Source organism: Panthera uncia, chromosome B4 (genome assembly GCF_023721935.1).
Source record: "Panthera uncia isolate 11264 chromosome B4, Puncia_PCG_1.0, whole genome shotgun sequence".
Taxonomy (NCBI): domain Eukaryota; kingdom Metazoa; phylum Chordata; class Mammalia; order Carnivora; family Felidae; genus Panthera; species Panthera uncia.
Window position 1 is genome coordinate 132,095,020 of NC_064809.1, and position 17,403 is coordinate 132,112,422.

Genomic DNA, 17,403 nt, shown 5'->3' on the forward strand with positions numbered 1-17,403 from the left:
CAGAGGTTCTGACTACCGCTGGCGACCTCGTAGCGAGTGACGGCCCCGTGCGCCCCGCAGGACGACTGTAATGGGTGAAGACGCCGCGCCCCGGGCCCCTTATGCCGGAGTGGGATGGGGGAGGCCACGCGTGCCCTTCCACCTGCCCCAGCTACTTACGACTGACCACGCCGCGTTCCCCGGTGTCGCGACTCCACCATTGGCACCCTCGACCCCGGAGCGGAAGTGGGAGCAGGCCGGACCGACCCGCGGGAGCCGGGGGCAGGACAGGGCTACACGTGGCCTCTCAGGGGTCTGAGAGCCCAAGAAATAAGCGCGGGGGCGCGGGGAGTTTACGGGTCTCCAGCCCGGCGGGTGGGCTAGCGGGGTGAAAAGGTCAGCGCCAGGCGGTGGAGAAGGCAGCCCGGCCCAGAGCAGAACAGAGACAGCGTGGGGCTGGGTGGTCGGGACTGGGGTCCTGGGGCTGTGCCGCCTGCGCCAGATCCTGGCCCTGCTTCAGTCTCCGTGGTGACCTTGGGCATGAATCGCACCTCCCCGTGCCTCGGTTTACCGGTTTGCGAAGGGAATGTGATCATGATCAGATTTACTGTGAGGAAGCGAGGAGAGGGGCCATCCCATCTGCCCTTCTGAAAGTTTAGAGTATGTTGTTGGTACTCTGTTGACGCCAGCTTTACAGAAAAGAAACCTGGGGCTCAGGAGGTTTTTTTAGTAACTGGCCCATGGTGCCACAGCCAGCAGGTGGCAGAGCCAGGGTCTAGCCGATTTCCCCAGCCAGTTCCGTAAAGTTCTGTCGGTTTTCCTCATTCAGGGGACCCAGTTTACCTTTCCTTCCTCTGGGTATGCCCCAACCCACCTCACGCTCTCTCCTGGTAAGCCCCAGAGGGCAGTGTGGGAATCTGAGCCTCCCTGGGCTGTGCTGGGAGTGCTGCGAGTCCCGACACGTTGGGACACTGATGAGGGGCTCAGAAAGTGCCGGCTTCATGGATGAGTGGGTGGGTGGCTGTCTTCTAGGTCTGACATCAGAGATGAAGCTGGCTGTGCCCTGGGGACACATCGCTGCCAAACTCTGGGGCTCCCAGCAGGGCCCCCCGGTTCTTTGCCTGCACGGCTGGCTGGACAATGCCAACTCCTTTGACAGACTCATCCCTCTTCTCCCAAAAGGTAGGGCTGAAGGGAAGCTGAGGGGCAGCAGGGCATAGACTGCAGGAGAGTGAGAGGTGGGGGGAGACGTCCGACCTAGGTGCCTTCTCCTAACCCCTGTCTCTCGTCTCAGACTTTCATTACGTTGCCATGGATTTCGGGGGACATGGGCTCTCATCGCATTACAGCCCAGGTCTCCCGTATTACCAGCAAAACTTTGTGATTGAGGTCCAGAGAGTTGTAGCAGGTAAATAAGAGGCCGAGTGTGTGTGTGTGTGTGTGTGTGTGTGTGTGTGTGTGTGTGTATGTGTGTGTGTGTATGTAGGGGTGCACTGGGGACATCCCCTGTCCTCTCTGGAGTGGGGTGTGGTAACCAGGTAGCGATCCCGGCCTGGGAGTGACCTGGGGTCTGGCCCTAGTCCTGCCACGAATTCATGGGTGACTCTGGGAGAGCTGGAGAGGGCTAGCCAAAGAAGAGCTCTATTCCTCCTGTGGGTTCCGCTCCCGCAGGGAAGCTGGGGTCCCTCTGAGCTAGTTTCCTGAGTGGGGCACCCCAGATGCTGGGGAAGGACGTCGTGACCTCAGGGACTGCAGGACAGAGGTTTGCAGGAGGCTGGGCCCATCCAAAGCTGGCTCCGTATGTTTTCAGCTTTGAAATGGAATCGTTTTTCCATCATGGGCCACAGTTTTGGTGAGTATACGTTACACTTGGGCGGGCGGGGGGCTGACTGGGCTGGGGGGCTGCGAGGGAGGGAGAAAATCGGTACACCAGTACCCTGCACTTCTGGGCACTGCAAGGAGAGGGGAAGGGGTGTGCGGGCACTATGGGCGCTCTGCCCTTTGGCCTGAGGCAACTCCCCCAAGGGACATACGGCCCCAGAGGTGGCTGTCTTCCAACGTGACAAGAGAAATGTGGCCTTTTGAGTGGTTAGGTCTGACGAAGGGGCCATATGGCCCCAGGGAGGGAACCCCAAGTTTGACAGTGAATTAAGAGCCCCAGGGGGAGAGAGGAGCCAGGCCCCTAGCCTGGGGTGGGGCAGCCCTTGGGAGGAAGTTTTCGTAGGACTTCAAGAGCTGGGAGAATACCAGCCCACTCTTCTTTTGCCCCCCCCCCCCAGGTGGTATTGTGGGAGGAATGGTGAGTAGATGGCTTTGCAGTGATCACCTCTGGCCACCTTGGGCGCTCTGACAGGTGGCGGGGGGCGGGAAGGGGGTGGTGGTTGCGGGGGAGAGCGGGAGAAAGAAGGGGAAGGCGCCAGGAAAGGAAGTGTGTCCTCCTATCACAAATTTGAAGCCAGCATTTTATGACCCAGTGTCAGTTTGCTCTGTCACTGGCAGTAATCATTATTGTGGGGAGGTTGCTGAAACTGGAGATTCCTGATGGAGTTCAGAGTTTCCACATTCTTCATCCCCAAGGAGCCCTGGAATCTAGCCACAGCAGGAGGTGGACCTTGGTCTGAGTGTGGACCTTGGGGGGAGGGGAGAGGAGGCTACCCTGAAGGGAACAAAGACACTGGAAATACCAGTGTCCCCAGGGAAAAGCTGGAGTCTCATTGCCTTCTTCCTCTCCTACTCATTGTTTCCTTTTTGGGTCCCATCAAGTATTCCTGTACCTTCCCCGAGATGGTGGATAAACTTATCTTGCTGGACGCGTTGCCATGTGCCCTGGACTATAAAGTAAGAATAAAGGCTTTCATGCGTACCGTCATGGGGGAGACCCAGGCCCCCCGGTGGTGTCCTCAGCCCTGTCTCTTTGGTGGGTACCAGGGAGATGGGAGAAGGTGGCAGAGGGTAGACAAGGGGGGATCAGAGAGGATCCCCACAGAGGACGGGGTTGTGCAGCCTATACCCCAAGGAGTGGGCAGAGAAAGGGGTTGCAGGGGTCTTTGTGATCCTTGGAAACCCTGTATGTGGCATGGCTACAGAATGCCAGCTCAGTCATGAAGTGGCAGGGGACAGAGAGGGTAGGAACGGTGGATTGAGGAAGCTCTGGGGGCACACAGCTTGGCGAGGCCACCCGCATTCATGCTTTTGCGCTGTGCACACACTGGACAACCGCACACAGCAGCCCTGAGTGCAGACCAATGGGAAAGTGCCGATCCCTCTCGCCGCTGCCACCAGTGACAACAAACAGTGCCGTCCCTGCATCTGAGTCCTGGCTCTGCCATTGACCTGCTGGGTGACCCTGGGCAAGCGACTTGGCCTATCCGGACCAAAATGAGATGGTTGGGCTAGATGACCTCAGAGGTGTCTGCCCCCTCTCTCACATTCGGTCATCCTGCTTCCCGAGGCCTCAGCCCCTCGGTGATGACACAGCTTTGTCACCAACTCCAGTTTCTTATCTGTAAAATGGCCACAGATGCCAAAAGGGCATGAGCCACGCTGTCTTTTTATTACCACATGCCCGATCCCAGCATACAGTAAGCGCTCAGTAAGTGCTGGTTTCATGAGTAGATGGCCTGTGGGTTAACGTGAGGATCCAGTGAGACTTGGGCTGCTCTTCCTTCTTTATCTGAGTCACCGAACAACGTGCCCCAGGATCTTCCTCCCGGGGGTCTGGGTATCTGGTCCTCTTTGTCCTGCATTCTCAGGGGGTTGGATGGGAGCGTCACTTCCCACTGCTGCTCACGGAGCCGACCGTGGGCAGGGCTGGGATGCTCTCAGAGGGAGCTGGGTTGGGAATGGGCACACTCGAAGGGGGGCGCTGGAAGCCCCAAGTGCTCTGCTCGGCAGTCTCCTCTCCACCATTTGGAGTGAGAGCATTGATTAAACCAGATGAACTTGCCGACCCTGGGTGGTGCTTGACTTCCGGGCCTACCGCTGCACCTTTGCAAAGCTCTGGCAGTTGACCGAGGTTTCCTTTCCCTTCCATCCTCCTCCAACCTGATCCCTGCGGCTGTCTGACCCCGGGGGGGCGGGGGGGGGGGGGGAAATGGGCTGGCCTGGCTGTGACCGAGGCAGACAACTTGCCCTGATCACAGGACTGACTAGCAGGGGCTGATCCTGTGCCCCGCCCCCTCACTGGGTCAGAAGGACTCCCGGCTACAGGGGGTGCATGGGGGGCGGGGGAGGAGCTGGCCCCTTTTGTCTGCAGCCCAGAGTCCTGCCCACCCAGCAGAACCTGCAACCTCCCAGGAATCGGAGAACTTGCTGACCTATAAGCGGAGAATGATAGAACACATGCTACAAATAGAGGCCTCCCAGAAGCCCCAGCGAGTGCTCAGCCCGGAGGAGATGTTGCAGGGGTGAGTGCAATCCGGGGAGACGGGGCTGTGGCGGAGCCGGAGGAGCTGTGGGATACCAAGGGAGGACATCTCTGGGGCACAGAGGGGGCATCTGTCTCCTCGCAGATGCACAGCAAGCCTGTTTCTCTCTGTGCTCCCCCTGGGCACCAGGCTGCCTGGCACTCTTCAGACACCCCAGCCGGGACTTGATCTGCCTCTTAATCCTCCCCGCTCTATAGCCACGCCCTTCATGTACCAGGACCCCTCTCCACACGTCCTCTGCCCCGCTTCTTCGCCCTGTAATTCTTCCCTGGTCGTCTCTGCAGGCACCTTGCTAACTTCCCCACTCCTCCTTCCGGCCTCGGCTGGCTGCCTCTTCCGCTGGGACTCTGACTCCCCCAGGTCCAGTTGCCCTGTAGGCAACTGAAGACCTGTGGTGGTGGCCGCTGGCGGGTTGCCTTTGTCCCTCCGGCACCTGGAAGTGTCGCTGGTAGTCAGGGATCTATAAATATTTGTGGTCTAAAGGGGTGAAAATACGCACACCTACGCACACTCACATACGCACCCTGCTGATGCGAACGTCCCCACCGACACATGCCTGTGTCCTCCGTGGGGCGGCCCTCCTCTCCTTTCCATCTGACCTCCCCTGCCCCAAGACGTTGAGCGTCCCTCTGTCTTCCCCAGGTTCCTGAAGAACAACAGTCACGTGGGTGAGGAATGTGCACGGCTTCTCCTGCAGAGAGGAACCACCCAGGTGGCCACAGGTAGGGACTGTCACCCTCCAAGACCGTCGCTTACTGGCACTGTTCTTATTGAGGAGCGATAGCTAAGCTTCAGGGCTGCTTGCTCTGGACCTGGCATCACGCTAAGTGCTCAGCAAACAGTATCTCACGGAACCCCCCTGCTGCCCTATACTCACCGCCTCCAGAGCCGGAGAAACTGAGGCTCGGAAAGGCCAAGTGACTCACGCCAGCTCAGGCAGCTGAGAGTCGTCAGGTGTCTTTGGACTGAACGTTGGGGAATGTTCCAGCCATGCTGTGCTGGCCCGTGTGGCGGGTGCTGGTGTCCGAGGCTAGGGTTTGAGGCAGCGTGACTCAAAAGAGGTTTTTCAAAACGGACAAGCGGACAGGGTGCCTGGCAGGCTCAGTCAGTAGAACACGTGACTCTTGATCTCAGGGTCGTGAGTGCCACCCCACGTTGGGCATGGAAAAAAAAGAAGGCGCGCCGTGGGGGGCTCAGTCGGTTAAGCGTCCGACTTTGGTTCAGGTCACGATCTCGCGGTTCATGGGTTCGAGCCCCGCGTCGGGCTCTGTGCTGACAGCTCAGAGCCTGGAGCCTGCTTCGGATTCCGGGTCTCCCTCTCTCTCTGCCCCTCCCCTGCTCTCACTCTGTCTGTCTCTCTCTCAAAAAGAAATAAACATAAAGGGACGCCTGGGTGGCTCAGTCGACTAAGCGTCCGACTTCAGCTCAGGTCACCATCTCGCAGTTCGTGGGTTCGAGCCCTGCGTCGGTCTCTGTGCTGACAGCTCAGAGCCTGGAGCCTGTTTCGGATTCTGTGTCTCCCTCTCTCTCTGACCCACCCCATTCATGCTCTATCTCTCTCTGTCTCAAAAATAAATAAACGTTTAAAAAAATAAAAAATAGGGGCGCCTGGGTGGCGCAGTCGGTTAAGCGTCCGACTTCAGCCAGGTCACGATCTCGCGGTCCGTGAGTTCGAGCCCCGCGTCAGGCTCTGGGCTGATGGCTCGGAGCCTGGAGCCTGTTTCCGATTCTGTGTCTCCCTCTCTCTCTGCCCCTCCCCCGTTCATGCTCTGTCTCTCTCTGTCCCAAAAATAAAAATAAAAAACGTTGAAAAAAAAAATTAATAAAAAAAAATAAAATAAACATTAAAAAAATAAATAAATAAAAATAAAATAAAGACCCCAATTTCCAACTATCCCCCTTTTACTAAAACAAATCTAGTTGTAAGACAGCCTTAGAGTTTATGGGTCTGTGAATTAGTCATTTCCAATTAGAATACGGCCAGGTTTGTGCCAAGTTACCAGAACCTGCAACAACAAACCGAATGAAGCCCAGGGTGCTTCTGTTAGCACTGGTCTTCCCCCAAAAGTTGGAGGCTTCCCTGATCGGCCCAAACAGCTCCCTGGTTTCCGGTTTCTTAGTCTTAGGGCCGGTCTCCTCTACTTGTGCGCGCATAAGAAGCTAATTCAGACGTATCAAGAGAATGCCATGTGGCCGTCTGAGACTCCGGTTTTCCTTAAATTTCCCCATTTAAGTAAGAAGCACTTACAAGTACAGACTCACGTGTACCACGCAGCGACTTCCTGGAGTGGCCCGTGGGGGGCTGTTAGTTTTTCGCGGGACCGTTCCCTCCTTTGAAGCGCGGTTCCCTGTGCCTTTTAGTTTCGGTTTTATTTTTAGAGTAAGGCTGAAATAAGATCTAAGGATATTAAGTGAGGCGGATCCAGGGGATGCTGCTCATGAGTGTCGCTTCCAAAGGGCCCTGAGACACTCTCTCACGTGTCTGGGTTTCTCCCAGAGAGGTCTCAGACCACCGGGGGAGCTCAGAGCACCGCACGGTCGATCCTTACGTGTGCCTCCCTGGCCAAGCCAATCACTAGTTACCTTACGAGATGGGCTGGAGGAATAGCCTCAGACGCTTCCGCTAGGCCGGAAGGAGCAAGTGTCCCTTCCCTTCGGAGCTGAGTGATTCAGTCTCTCCGAATTCTAGCCAGAAAACTGACCCAAGCCTCACATTAATAACATCCATTAGTATAAGGCCAACTTCAAACAGTCTGTCCACCCCACCCTCTAGGTTACAGATCACCTTTAACAGCTCGAATAAAAGTCAGGACCGTCAACTCAAATTGAGGAGGTCCGGGTATCAGGAGAGCTCACCAGAGACACCTGTGAGGTGCTGAGAAGTCAGGGGCGGGGACGAGGGGCCCGTGCGGGCACCCAGCACCGAGTCCTGAGGACCCCCCCGGGTGCACTCAGGCGATCTGCTCTGATATCCTGCCGACCACGCCGAGACCTGTTAACACAACACGAATAAACAGGTATTTTCTCCTAGGGCATTTGCTCTTGAGGCACCTGCCCAGTGTCTGCTCGGGGCGGAAATAGAGATCATGCCTGGGAGTTCAGTGAAGCCATCCTGACCGCAGTCAAAGCTCTAAGCGTAGCTTCCCTGGGAGCCCACAGCCATTCAAAGTCCAACATTTTCTTTATCATGGTTTTCTTTTTAACAAGAGGGAGGCTCTGGCACAGTTTTCACTGAAGGATGGGGAGGTGGGGAGGAACCGCCTGAACTTGGCACTGGCTGCAGGGTGGGCCCCTGCTCAGGCTGGGGTCAGGGTGGCAACGGCAGGTGCTACTTGGCCAGCTCTTTGCTTTCTTGCCGCAGTTGGTTGAAGGTTTTTTTTTGTTTGTTTTTTAAAAATTTTTTTTTAACGTTTATTTATTTTTGAGACAGAGAGAGACAGAGCATGAACGGGGGAGGGTCAGAGAGAGGGAGACACAGAATCTGAAACAGGCTCCAGGCTCTGAGCTGTCAGCACAGTGCCCGATGCGGGGCTTGAACTCACGGACCGCGAGATCATGACCCGAGCTGAAGTCGGCCGCTTAACCGACTGAGCCACCCAGGCGCCCCTGGTTGAAGGTTTTAAGGAGTCACCGGGACCTGGTTCCGCTGGGGATGCCTGAAAACTACACATTTCTTTGGGAAAACGCCAGGAGTGTTTCAAGGTGGGATTCCCCCACTGGGTGCAGAGAGGGAACCATCTGGTGGCTGGCCTGCTGGGCATCTTCCTCTTATTCCTGGGGGTTCTTAGCCCAAGGGGTGAATATTCCCATTTTGCAGAAAGAGGGAGGGCTGGTTTCTAGAAAACAGATGCAGAAGATAACTGTCTACTCCGTGATGGTTTTCCTTCCTTCCCAAGCATATCGCGTTAAGGAGCGCCCGCCCTGGGAGAGCACGGGAAGGCAGGGGGTGGGCTGGAGCAGTCACCTGGTGAAGGTCCTTCTGGACAGCATGTGGGCTCAGGGGCAGGAGAAAGGAGGGTGGCCGGGAGGTGGGAGGTTGGAGGAGGACAGAGGGGAAGACCTCGTGGGCACGCTGAGCAACAGGTGGTGAAGGTGAAGGTGAAGGTGCCCAAGGTGGTGGTTGGGGACCCACTGAAAGGTGGTAGCCGCGCCCCCTGCCGCCACCACCCCGAGCGAGACTCTGCAGAGTCCAGTTCTAGAACAATCTGGAAGGTGGCAGGGGAGGCCAAGTGGGGCTGGAGTCGGGAGCTGGGTCTGGAGATGAGAGGGGAACCGAAGCAGGGGCCCTGGGCACGGAAAACGACTTTGTCTCTGTGAGGGAGAACCGTTTCTGTCCTGCGGAGCCGACACTGAGTGTGTGGGTGTTTCCCACAGTGACCGACTCTTCCAGCTGGAGGTCCTGTGTCTCACTTATCTCAGTTCTGACACGATCCACCCACAGGTTAAGGGCTCAGTCCCATGAGGCTGCCCTCACTGTGGATGCCAGTTATAAGTCCAGGCTCCTACCTGTGCTTCTGACTCACTGGCTATAAATCTGGGGTTCCCTGGGAATGCAAGCTGGTGCAGCCACTCTGGAAAACAGTATGGGGCTTCCTCAAAAAACTAAAAACGGAACTACCGTACGACCCAGCGATGGCACTACTAGGCATTTATCCACAGGATACAGGGGTGCTGTTTCGAAGGGACACACGCACCCCAATGGTTATAGCAGCACTATCCACAATAGCCAAAGTAAGGAAAGAGCCCAAATGTCCATCGATGGATGAATGGAGAAAGAAGATGTGGTGTATACACACACACACACACACACACACACACACACACACACACACAATGGAGTATTACTCGGCTATCACAAAGAATGAGATCTTGCCATTTGCAACTACGTGAATGGAACTGGAAGGTATTCTGCTAAGCGAAATTAGTCAGTCAGAGAAAGACAAAAATCATATGACTTCACTCACATGAGGACTTTAAGAGACAAAACAGATGAACGTAAGGGAAGGGAAACAAAAATAATATAAGAACAGGGAGGGGGACAAAACGTAAGAGACTCATACATATGGAGACCAAACTGAGGGTTACAGGAGGGGTTGTGGGAGGGGGGAGGGGCTAAGTGGGGAAGGGGCACTAAGGAATCTACTCCTGAAATCATTGTTGCACCATATGCTAACTAATTTGGATGTAAATTTAAAAAAAAAAATTTTTTTAAAAACAAACAAATCTGGGGTTCCTTCCACCCACTCCTCAGTTTCAGAGGCTTACAGAACTTGGGAAACCCATTTACTCCCTAGGATACAGTTCATTATAAAGGATACACCTGAGGAACAGCCAGACGGGAGAGATCCAGAAGGCAGGGTGTGAGGGATGGGTGCGGAGCGTCCACGCGTCCCCTGGGTGCACCGTCCTCCCAGCACCAATGTGCTCACCAGCCTGGGAAGCTCCCTGAACCTCCTAGTTGAGGGATTTTTTTAACGGAGGCTTCGCCGTGTAGACATGGTCCATCATCACAGTTTCTGGCCCCTCTCCCCTTCCCAGAGGATGGGGAGGTCGACGTAAAATTTCAGGCTTCTCATCACAGGTTGACCCTGAAGCCCACCAAGAGCCCCCTCATTAGGACCAAAGGTGCTCCTATCACCTAGGAAATTGCAAGGGATTCTGAAGCTCTGTGCCAGGACCTGGCCTCAAAGGCCAAATATTAGAACAAAAGATGCTCCTAGCACCTTTATTGCTTAGATTACACAGGCTTTAGGAGCTCTGGCCAGGAGCCAGGCCTGCAGACTAAAATATCTACTTCCTATTATATCACAACAGCACAGTCTTTATTGGCTGTGGCAGGAGACGGGTGGGGGGCGGTCTAGGGTTCTGATCACATCTCCCGCATTCGAAAGTATTTTCTTTTTTTTTTTTTTTTAAATTTTTTTTGAATGTTTTTTATTTATTTTTGGGACAGAGAGAGACAGAGCATGAACGGGGGAGGGGCAGAGAGAGAGGGAGACACAGAATCGGAAACAGGCTCCAGGCTCCGAGCCATCAGCCCAGAGCCTGACGCGGGGCTTGAACTCACGGACCGCGAGATCGTGACCTGGCTGAAGTCGGACGCTTAACGACTGCGCCACCCAGGCGCCCCTCGAAAGTATTTTCTTACGAATTGTATGTTTCCCGCGACTTGTTGGGGATTCCAGAAGTCTTGGAGGAGGTGTCGGCTCACAAGTCGCTGGCCCGGCTAGCCCGAGGGGCCCCAGCAGGGCTGGGGCAGAGCCCGCTCTGGGCAGGCCGAGCCCAGTCTCTCCTCTTTCCGGGGCTCACGCTGGCCTCATCCCTCTCAGTTCCTTCCCAGTGAAACAGGTTGTTAAGGGAGTTAAGTCAGTGCAAAGCCCCGCTGAGCAGCTGCTGGCCCTGATGTCGTGGGACCTGAGTCTGAGAAGAGCACCAAGCAGCCTTCCAGAAAGGGGCTGCTTGCTCTTGGATCTGTTCGTGGAACTCCTCTAAGGGGTATCTGTGCTGGCCTGCTGGTCTGAGAAACACATTTCTGGCCTTCGAAAGTCTCACTGTCTCATGATGGGGCGGGGGGAGCAACAGAAAAGCAGCCAGGCTGTGGGCCTGCTGGGGCCTGTTTAGGATGTGCCCAGTGGAAGCAAGTCTTGGAATAGGAGGAGGATGTGGCCAAAGAGAAGAGAAGCCATGGCCCAGGGCAGAGAAAACAGCTCGGTAGGAACCCCCAGGTACCTTGGGGGTCACCCCACCCTTAAGGTAACCCCCTTTCAAAGTTGTGTCACATCCTCTGAGCAGCTGGAGCCCAGGCCTGGAGGAAGGAGGAGGCAGCGAGCCCAGGTGGGGGCCCCGGGGTTGCCTGTGGTCCTGCACGGGCAGCGGGGGCTGGTTGTCTGTGCAGGGAGGTCACGGCCAGAGCCGAAGGTCACCCAGAGGCCTCAGCCTTGGTTTCATTAGGCCGAGATGATTACACGGTCCTCCCAAGTATTTTGAGTCCCAAATGCCTAAGAACCTCTAATAACAGTTAATCGTCTATATTTAAAACTATGTCTAAAAGTTCCATAATCTCTCTAATTAGAGGGGGAAACCTAATAATTATGGAAAAGAGCTCTCCTTAATGTTCCCATAATTGTTTCTCGGAAAGCCATTTTGTATTCAAACATCAGTTTTCCAGCAGGGAGACCTCACGCCCTTCCCCTGGTGGACCCCCCCACCCGTGCGTCCTGCCCAAGTACCCCTTCCTCCGGAGCTGATGGGGTGTACAAAGGGCTGGGCACGGATGCCAACCCAGTCGCCATTTTGTTTTTGCTTTTTACGTGAATATTACTTTTTCGAACAGGTGCTACATGACGTGGTCTGAAACACAATGTACCATAAACAGCTGTGCGTGTCTCGCCGTGTCTTACCCCTTTCCCATCCTTGTGGCTCAGCTCACCCCCCCAGGATAACGCGCTTTTTAAGCGTGCTCATATCCTTCCAGTCCACCGTCAGGCTGCGGCAGAGAACCGAGGCTTGGCCAGCAGGTGGGACCACGGGTCTCCCAACCCTGCCAACCTTCTTCAACCTTCTGTCAACCTCTTTGACACTTGATGGCACTGATGCTTAGCCACTGGGTACTTCCTGGGGTTTAAAGATCACGCGATCACCTTAAGGTTCTCAGAGATGACAGCCACCATCCATCACCGTCCTGCACCGCTCTCTGGGGTGGCCCGAGGGACGTGCCCGGGTGGGCCACACTGGCCCGTGTCCGGGTGGCCGTGGCCAAGCTCTGCTGCCCTGGCTCGGTCCCAAGAGGACACGAGTGCAGGCTGAAGAAGAGCACCCCGGCTGGAAGGGCCCCGGGTCCCCAGGGAAGCCGCGCCGAGTCCCTCACCCCGACAGGCAGCACTGAGGCCCCCGTCCTTGTGCTTCCGTTCCAGGTCTGGTGCTGAGCAGAGACCGGAGGATCACTTTGGTGAGTGCTGCCATCTCCCTTTCTCTTTTGTTATCGCCGTCCCACATGCGTGGCACAATAGCCATCGTTTTACAATCACTCGTAAGTGTCCAGTTCAGTGGCGCTAAATACATTCACAATGTCCTACAACCATCATTGCCCCCAGAAAAACTCTGTCCCCACCGAACACCGGTTCTCCACCCTCCCCCCGTCCCTGGTGGCCACCGTTCTGTTTTCTCCGTATGAACTTGGCTGGTCTAGGGACCTCATCTAAGTGGAATCATGCAAAACGTGGCCTCCTGTGTCCGGCTTGTTTCACTTACTGTTTCCAAAGCTCATCCGTATTGTGGCAGGTGATGGAATTTCATTCCTCCCGTGACTGAGTAACATTCCGCTTGTCTGGATCGATCCACGCATCCGTCGATCGACACTTGTGTTGTGTCCCCCTTTCGGTGACTATGAACCATGCTGCTGTGAACACGGGTTATGAATATTGGTTCGAGCCCTTGCTTTCAATTTTTTTGGATCTACACCTAGGAGTGGAATTGCTGGGTCCCATGACGATCCCGTGTTTCACCTTTTTGAGAAAACGCCAGACTGCTTTGCGCAGCGGCGACTGTCTTCGTTCCCACCAGCCACGGGCAAGGGTTCCGATTTCTGCGCCACCTCACCAGCGCGCGTCACTTTCCTTTTCAAAAAATTTTCAGCCGTCCTGGCGGGTGTGAGGTGGTGCACAGCCTCTTTCGAATCGTTGGTCTCTTTGTGGCAAGGGCTGAGGTGGAGAGGGATCCCCAGGGGGGCCGGCACGAGTCGGGGCCGCACCGGGGTTTGCCCTGCACCTGGGAGACATGGAGGGACGCCGGCGGGAGGTGGCCACGGTGCAGCGGCCGCTCCTGGTACTTCCAGGCGCCTTGCACGTGTGCCCGGGTAGTCCTCACTGCAGCCCCAGAGGAGGGACCTGTCGGCCCCCGCAGGCGAGGACACGAAGGCAGCCTGACGACTTGCCTGCGGTCAAGCAGCACCGTCGGTGGGGGCTGCACACCCACGAACGACTGAAAAACCATTACTGACACACAGGTGCCCACAGAGCAAAACGTGAACGTCAAGGCCCACCGTTGGCCACGTTGAGGGCAGACTTTGCAGCCCCATTTGTGTTTTCGTGACTATGAACGTAGACGCCGACCTATTTTAGGGCTCTTTGTTTTTGCTGTTCATTTAGGCTTTCACATAAGTGGTTGCAAATGCTTCCGTGGATGTGGATTAACTGGAAGGGCAGCAGGAGTTCAGGAAAGGCACACTGGCAGGGTGGGGGGTGGGGGGGCGGGCAGAGGGGGCGGTCAGAGGAGTTTCCTGGAGGAAGTGGGACGTGAGCCAGGTCCAGAGTGGCGGAATCGACCTGGGTAAGAAGGGGAAGACTTTCCAGGTACCTGCTTACCACGTAGATAGGGGCTTAGAATAGGCTTAGAGCATGTGTTGAGACGGGGTTCCTGATGGAGGGTGTGAAGACCAGAAGGGGAGAGAGGGGCTGCATAACATGAGGCCTGGAAGCTAGCAGCCAGCCGGAGCTGTGCGACAGGGGCATTTGCAGAAACTCCACCACAGAGGCTGTGTGACCTTGGGCAAGCCACTTACCCGCTCCGAACCTGTCTTGTGTGCAAAAATGAAGTGCATTCATTGGTTTATTCATCCATGCAGCCGGTTAATGAAAAGCTAGGAGGTACCAGCCCCTATGCCCACCTTTGTGGGGTTGCTGTGTAGACTAGTTAAGGCCTGTGTGTTGAGTGCTCTAGCACATTGCTTTAGGTGCTCACAGGTGGTGCTCTTAATGAGATTGTTTAAGAGAGTAACTTGTTTTGCACATGTGAGATACTGTCATTAGAGGTAGGAACCTCTGGCCTCAGGTGGTCTCAGGGAGACCACTGAGAGTCGTCACCCAGGCCCAGATGTGGACATGAGGCCAGGACCAGGGCATTAGCCAAAGGGATGAGAATGTTTGACTTTTGGTTTTGATCCAACTGGGATCTGTTCTCAATATGGTGTGAGGTAGGGATCCATTTTCATTTTCCCCCCAGATGAATAGCCAGTTGGCCCATTACCAGTTATTGGGGGTCCTCCTAACCACTAAGACTCACTCATCGTGTTTTGTCTTCTGTGTGCCGGTCCTCAGGCTGGGAGCTAATTGCCAGATTCTAACCAGTGGGGTCCTGGAGGCCCCTGTTGGAAAGCTTCCCTCCAGAAAGAGTGATCCTGGCTGGACCCCTGACCTGAGCCAGGCAACCCTCTAGGCAGCAGGGCAGGGCCCCAACTCTCCATCGCTCCGCAGTGCGGGTTGGGTTGGTTACTTTTTGTGGCATTTGGAAACACCCCTTCCCCCTCCTAGGAGCACACAGCTGTTCTGCAGCGGGGTCATGGTCAGTCACAGTGCCCAAAATGGGAAGAGTGCCCACCGATTTGAAGTTTATGTTTGGAACATAGATACAAATTCTAAAATTTCATTTTAGAATTCCATTTTTTGTTCCACTGATCTTGTCACCATCTGAGAAATACCATTCTATTTTAATTCCTATTTCCTTCTAATTGTTTTGATAGTTAGTGGAACCAGTGCTCTCTCCTTGTTCTTCTTTTACACGTTTCCTTGGCTTTTATTGCATATTTTCACTTCCAAATGAAGTTTGGAATGATCGTCTTCTGCTAAAAATTATATTGGGATGGGGCATGTGGCTGGCTCAGTTGGTAGAACATGCAGCTCTTGATCTTGAGGTCGTGAGTTCAAGCCCCATGTTGGGCATAAAGCTTACTTAAAAAAAGATTATATTGGGATAATACTGAGTTTGTAGAATACTTTGGGAATTTAGTTACTGTTAAAATTATGAATGGGTATCACTTATTCATAATAAAGGCACCACCTCAATTTAGTGGCTTTCAGGCAATGGGTTATCCATATGAAAAAGTACGATCCTAGATCATTGCCTCAAACTACACACAAAAATAATTCAAGATGGATCACAGATCATAACATGAGAGGTAAAACAGTAAAGGTTCTAAAGAAAACAGGGAATACCTTCATGACCTTGACGTAGACAATATATTTTAAATAAAACAACATACACATGTGAATCAATAAAAATATCGACAAACAGGTCTTTATTAAAATTTAGATGGGGCGCCTGGGTGGCGCAGTCGGTTAAGCGTCCGACTTCAGCCAGGTCACGATCTCGCGGTCCGTGAGTTCGAGCCCCGCGTCAGGCTCCGGGCTGATGGCTCGGAGCCTGGAGCCTGTTTCCGATTCTGTGTCTCCCTCTCTCTCTGCCCCTCCCCCGTTCATGCTCTGTCTCTCTCTGTCCCAAAAAATAAATAAAAAACGTTGAAAAAAAAATTTTTTAAAAAAATAAAATTTAGAATTTCTGTTCATCGTGGGGGCACCTGGGTGGCTCAGTGGGTTGAGTGTCTGACTCTTGATTTTGGCTCAGGTCATGATCCCAGGGTTGTGGGACTGAGCCATGCATTTGGCTCCATGCTGAGTGGAGATTCTCTCTCCCTCCCTCTGCTCCTTCCCCCCACTTGTGCTCATGCACACTCTCTTTCTCCCTCAAAAAGAAAAAAATAATAACAATACTTTCTGTTCATCAAAAGACAATTTAAGAGAGTGAAAAGTCAAGCCACAGACTAAAAGAAGATATTTAAATGCATAGGTCTACTAGAGGACTCATACACATAATATACAAAGAGCTCTGACAAATAAATAAGATAAAAACTAACAACCTCATTTTTAAAAACAGGCAAAAGATTTTAACAGGCACTTCAAGAAAAAGGCTATCTAAGTGGGCAATCAACACATGAAAGGTGCTCATCATCGTTAATTAGGGCAATGCAAATCAAAAGACCAATGAGACACCTCTACATCACTGGAATAGCCAAAATCAAAACGCCTGACATCACTAAGTCTTTTTTTTTTTTTTTTAAGTTTAGTTTTTGAGAGAGAGCGAGCAGTGGAGGGGCAGAGAGAGAGAGAGAATCCCAAGCAGGCTCTGCACTGTCAGCGCAGAATCTGGTGTGGGGCTTGAACTCACGGACCGTGAGATCATGACCTGAGCTGAAACCAAGAGTCAGACACGGACTGAGCCACCCAGGCGCCCCCTGACAACACCAAGTCTTACTCGGGGCATGGAGCAACCAGAATTCATCTACACTGCAGGAGGAAGTACAAATTGATGCAACCGTTTGGAAAATTGGTGCAGAACCGCTAAAGCAAAATACAGGCAAATCCTGTGAGCCCGCAATTCCACTCCTAGGTGTAAACCTAGCAAAAATACGTGCCGTGTGCACGAAAGACACGTGTGGGGATGCTCACAACAGCTTCATTCGTAACAGTCCCAAGCTGGAACTCACCTACATGTCTTTGAACGACAGAATGCATAAGTTGTTATATATTCAGACGCCAGAGCACCGCACAGGAACGAGGAAACCAACACACTCACAGAGCAAAAGAAGCCAGAAAGAAGAGAGCACGCTGTAGGATTCCATTTACCTGAAGCTCAAGCAGAGGCAAATGGATCTCTGGGGCTAGAGGTCTGAATAGTGACGTCCTTGGAGAACACTCCAGGGGGGAACCTGCTGGGTGCTGGCGACGTTCCAGGCTTCGATCTGGGTCACACGGAGCATTTACATGTGAAGGGCCATCACGAACCGACACATCGATCTGGGGACTTCGCCGTAAGTTACACTTGAATTACAAGAGAAAATATGGGGTGCCTTGGTGGCTCAGCTGGTTGGGCGACTTGATTTCAGAGTAGGGCACGGTCTCACGTGGTTTGCTCACAGCATGGAGCCTGCTTTGGATCCTGTCTCCCTCCCTCTGCCCCTCTCCAGCTCACGTACTCGCTCTCAAAAACAAACAAAAAGAGTCAAAAAAAATTTTACAAAAGAAAAATATACATTGGGAAGTGAAAGCGGACTAGGGAAAGAAGGTAAGAGGAGAGGGGTGTAGACGCAGAGACAACCAAAAAAAAAAAAAAAAAAAAAAAAGACAAGCACACCCAACAGCCTTTGCTCTTAAAGACTTTCTTGGAG

The 17,403-nt window shown here is 53.7% G+C and overlaps 1 protein-coding gene across 1 annotated transcript in view; it reads left to right on the top strand.

The window, feature by feature from the left end:
- SERHL2 (serine hydrolase like 2) overlaps positions 1–17,403 on the top strand; it is a 21,525-nt gene continuing 4,122 nt past the window's right edge. Inside the window, exons 1-9 of the mRNA XM_049627599.1 lie at positions 1–74; positions 1,012–1,161; positions 1,274–1,387; positions 1,790–1,831; positions 2,259–2,278; positions 2,743–2,817; positions 4,276–4,385; positions 5,049–5,128; positions 12,320–12,354. Coding sequence (XP_049483556.1) covers positions 71–74; positions 1,012–1,161; positions 1,274–1,387; positions 1,790–1,831; positions 2,259–2,278; positions 2,743–2,817; positions 4,276–4,385; positions 5,049–5,128; positions 12,320–12,354 — 630 coding nt within the window. The 5' untranslated portion in view covers positions 1–70. The remainder of the gene's footprint in view (positions 75–1,011; positions 1,162–1,273; positions 1,388–1,789; positions 1,832–2,258; positions 2,279–2,742; positions 2,818–4,275; positions 4,386–5,048; positions 5,129–12,319; positions 12,355–17,403) is intronic.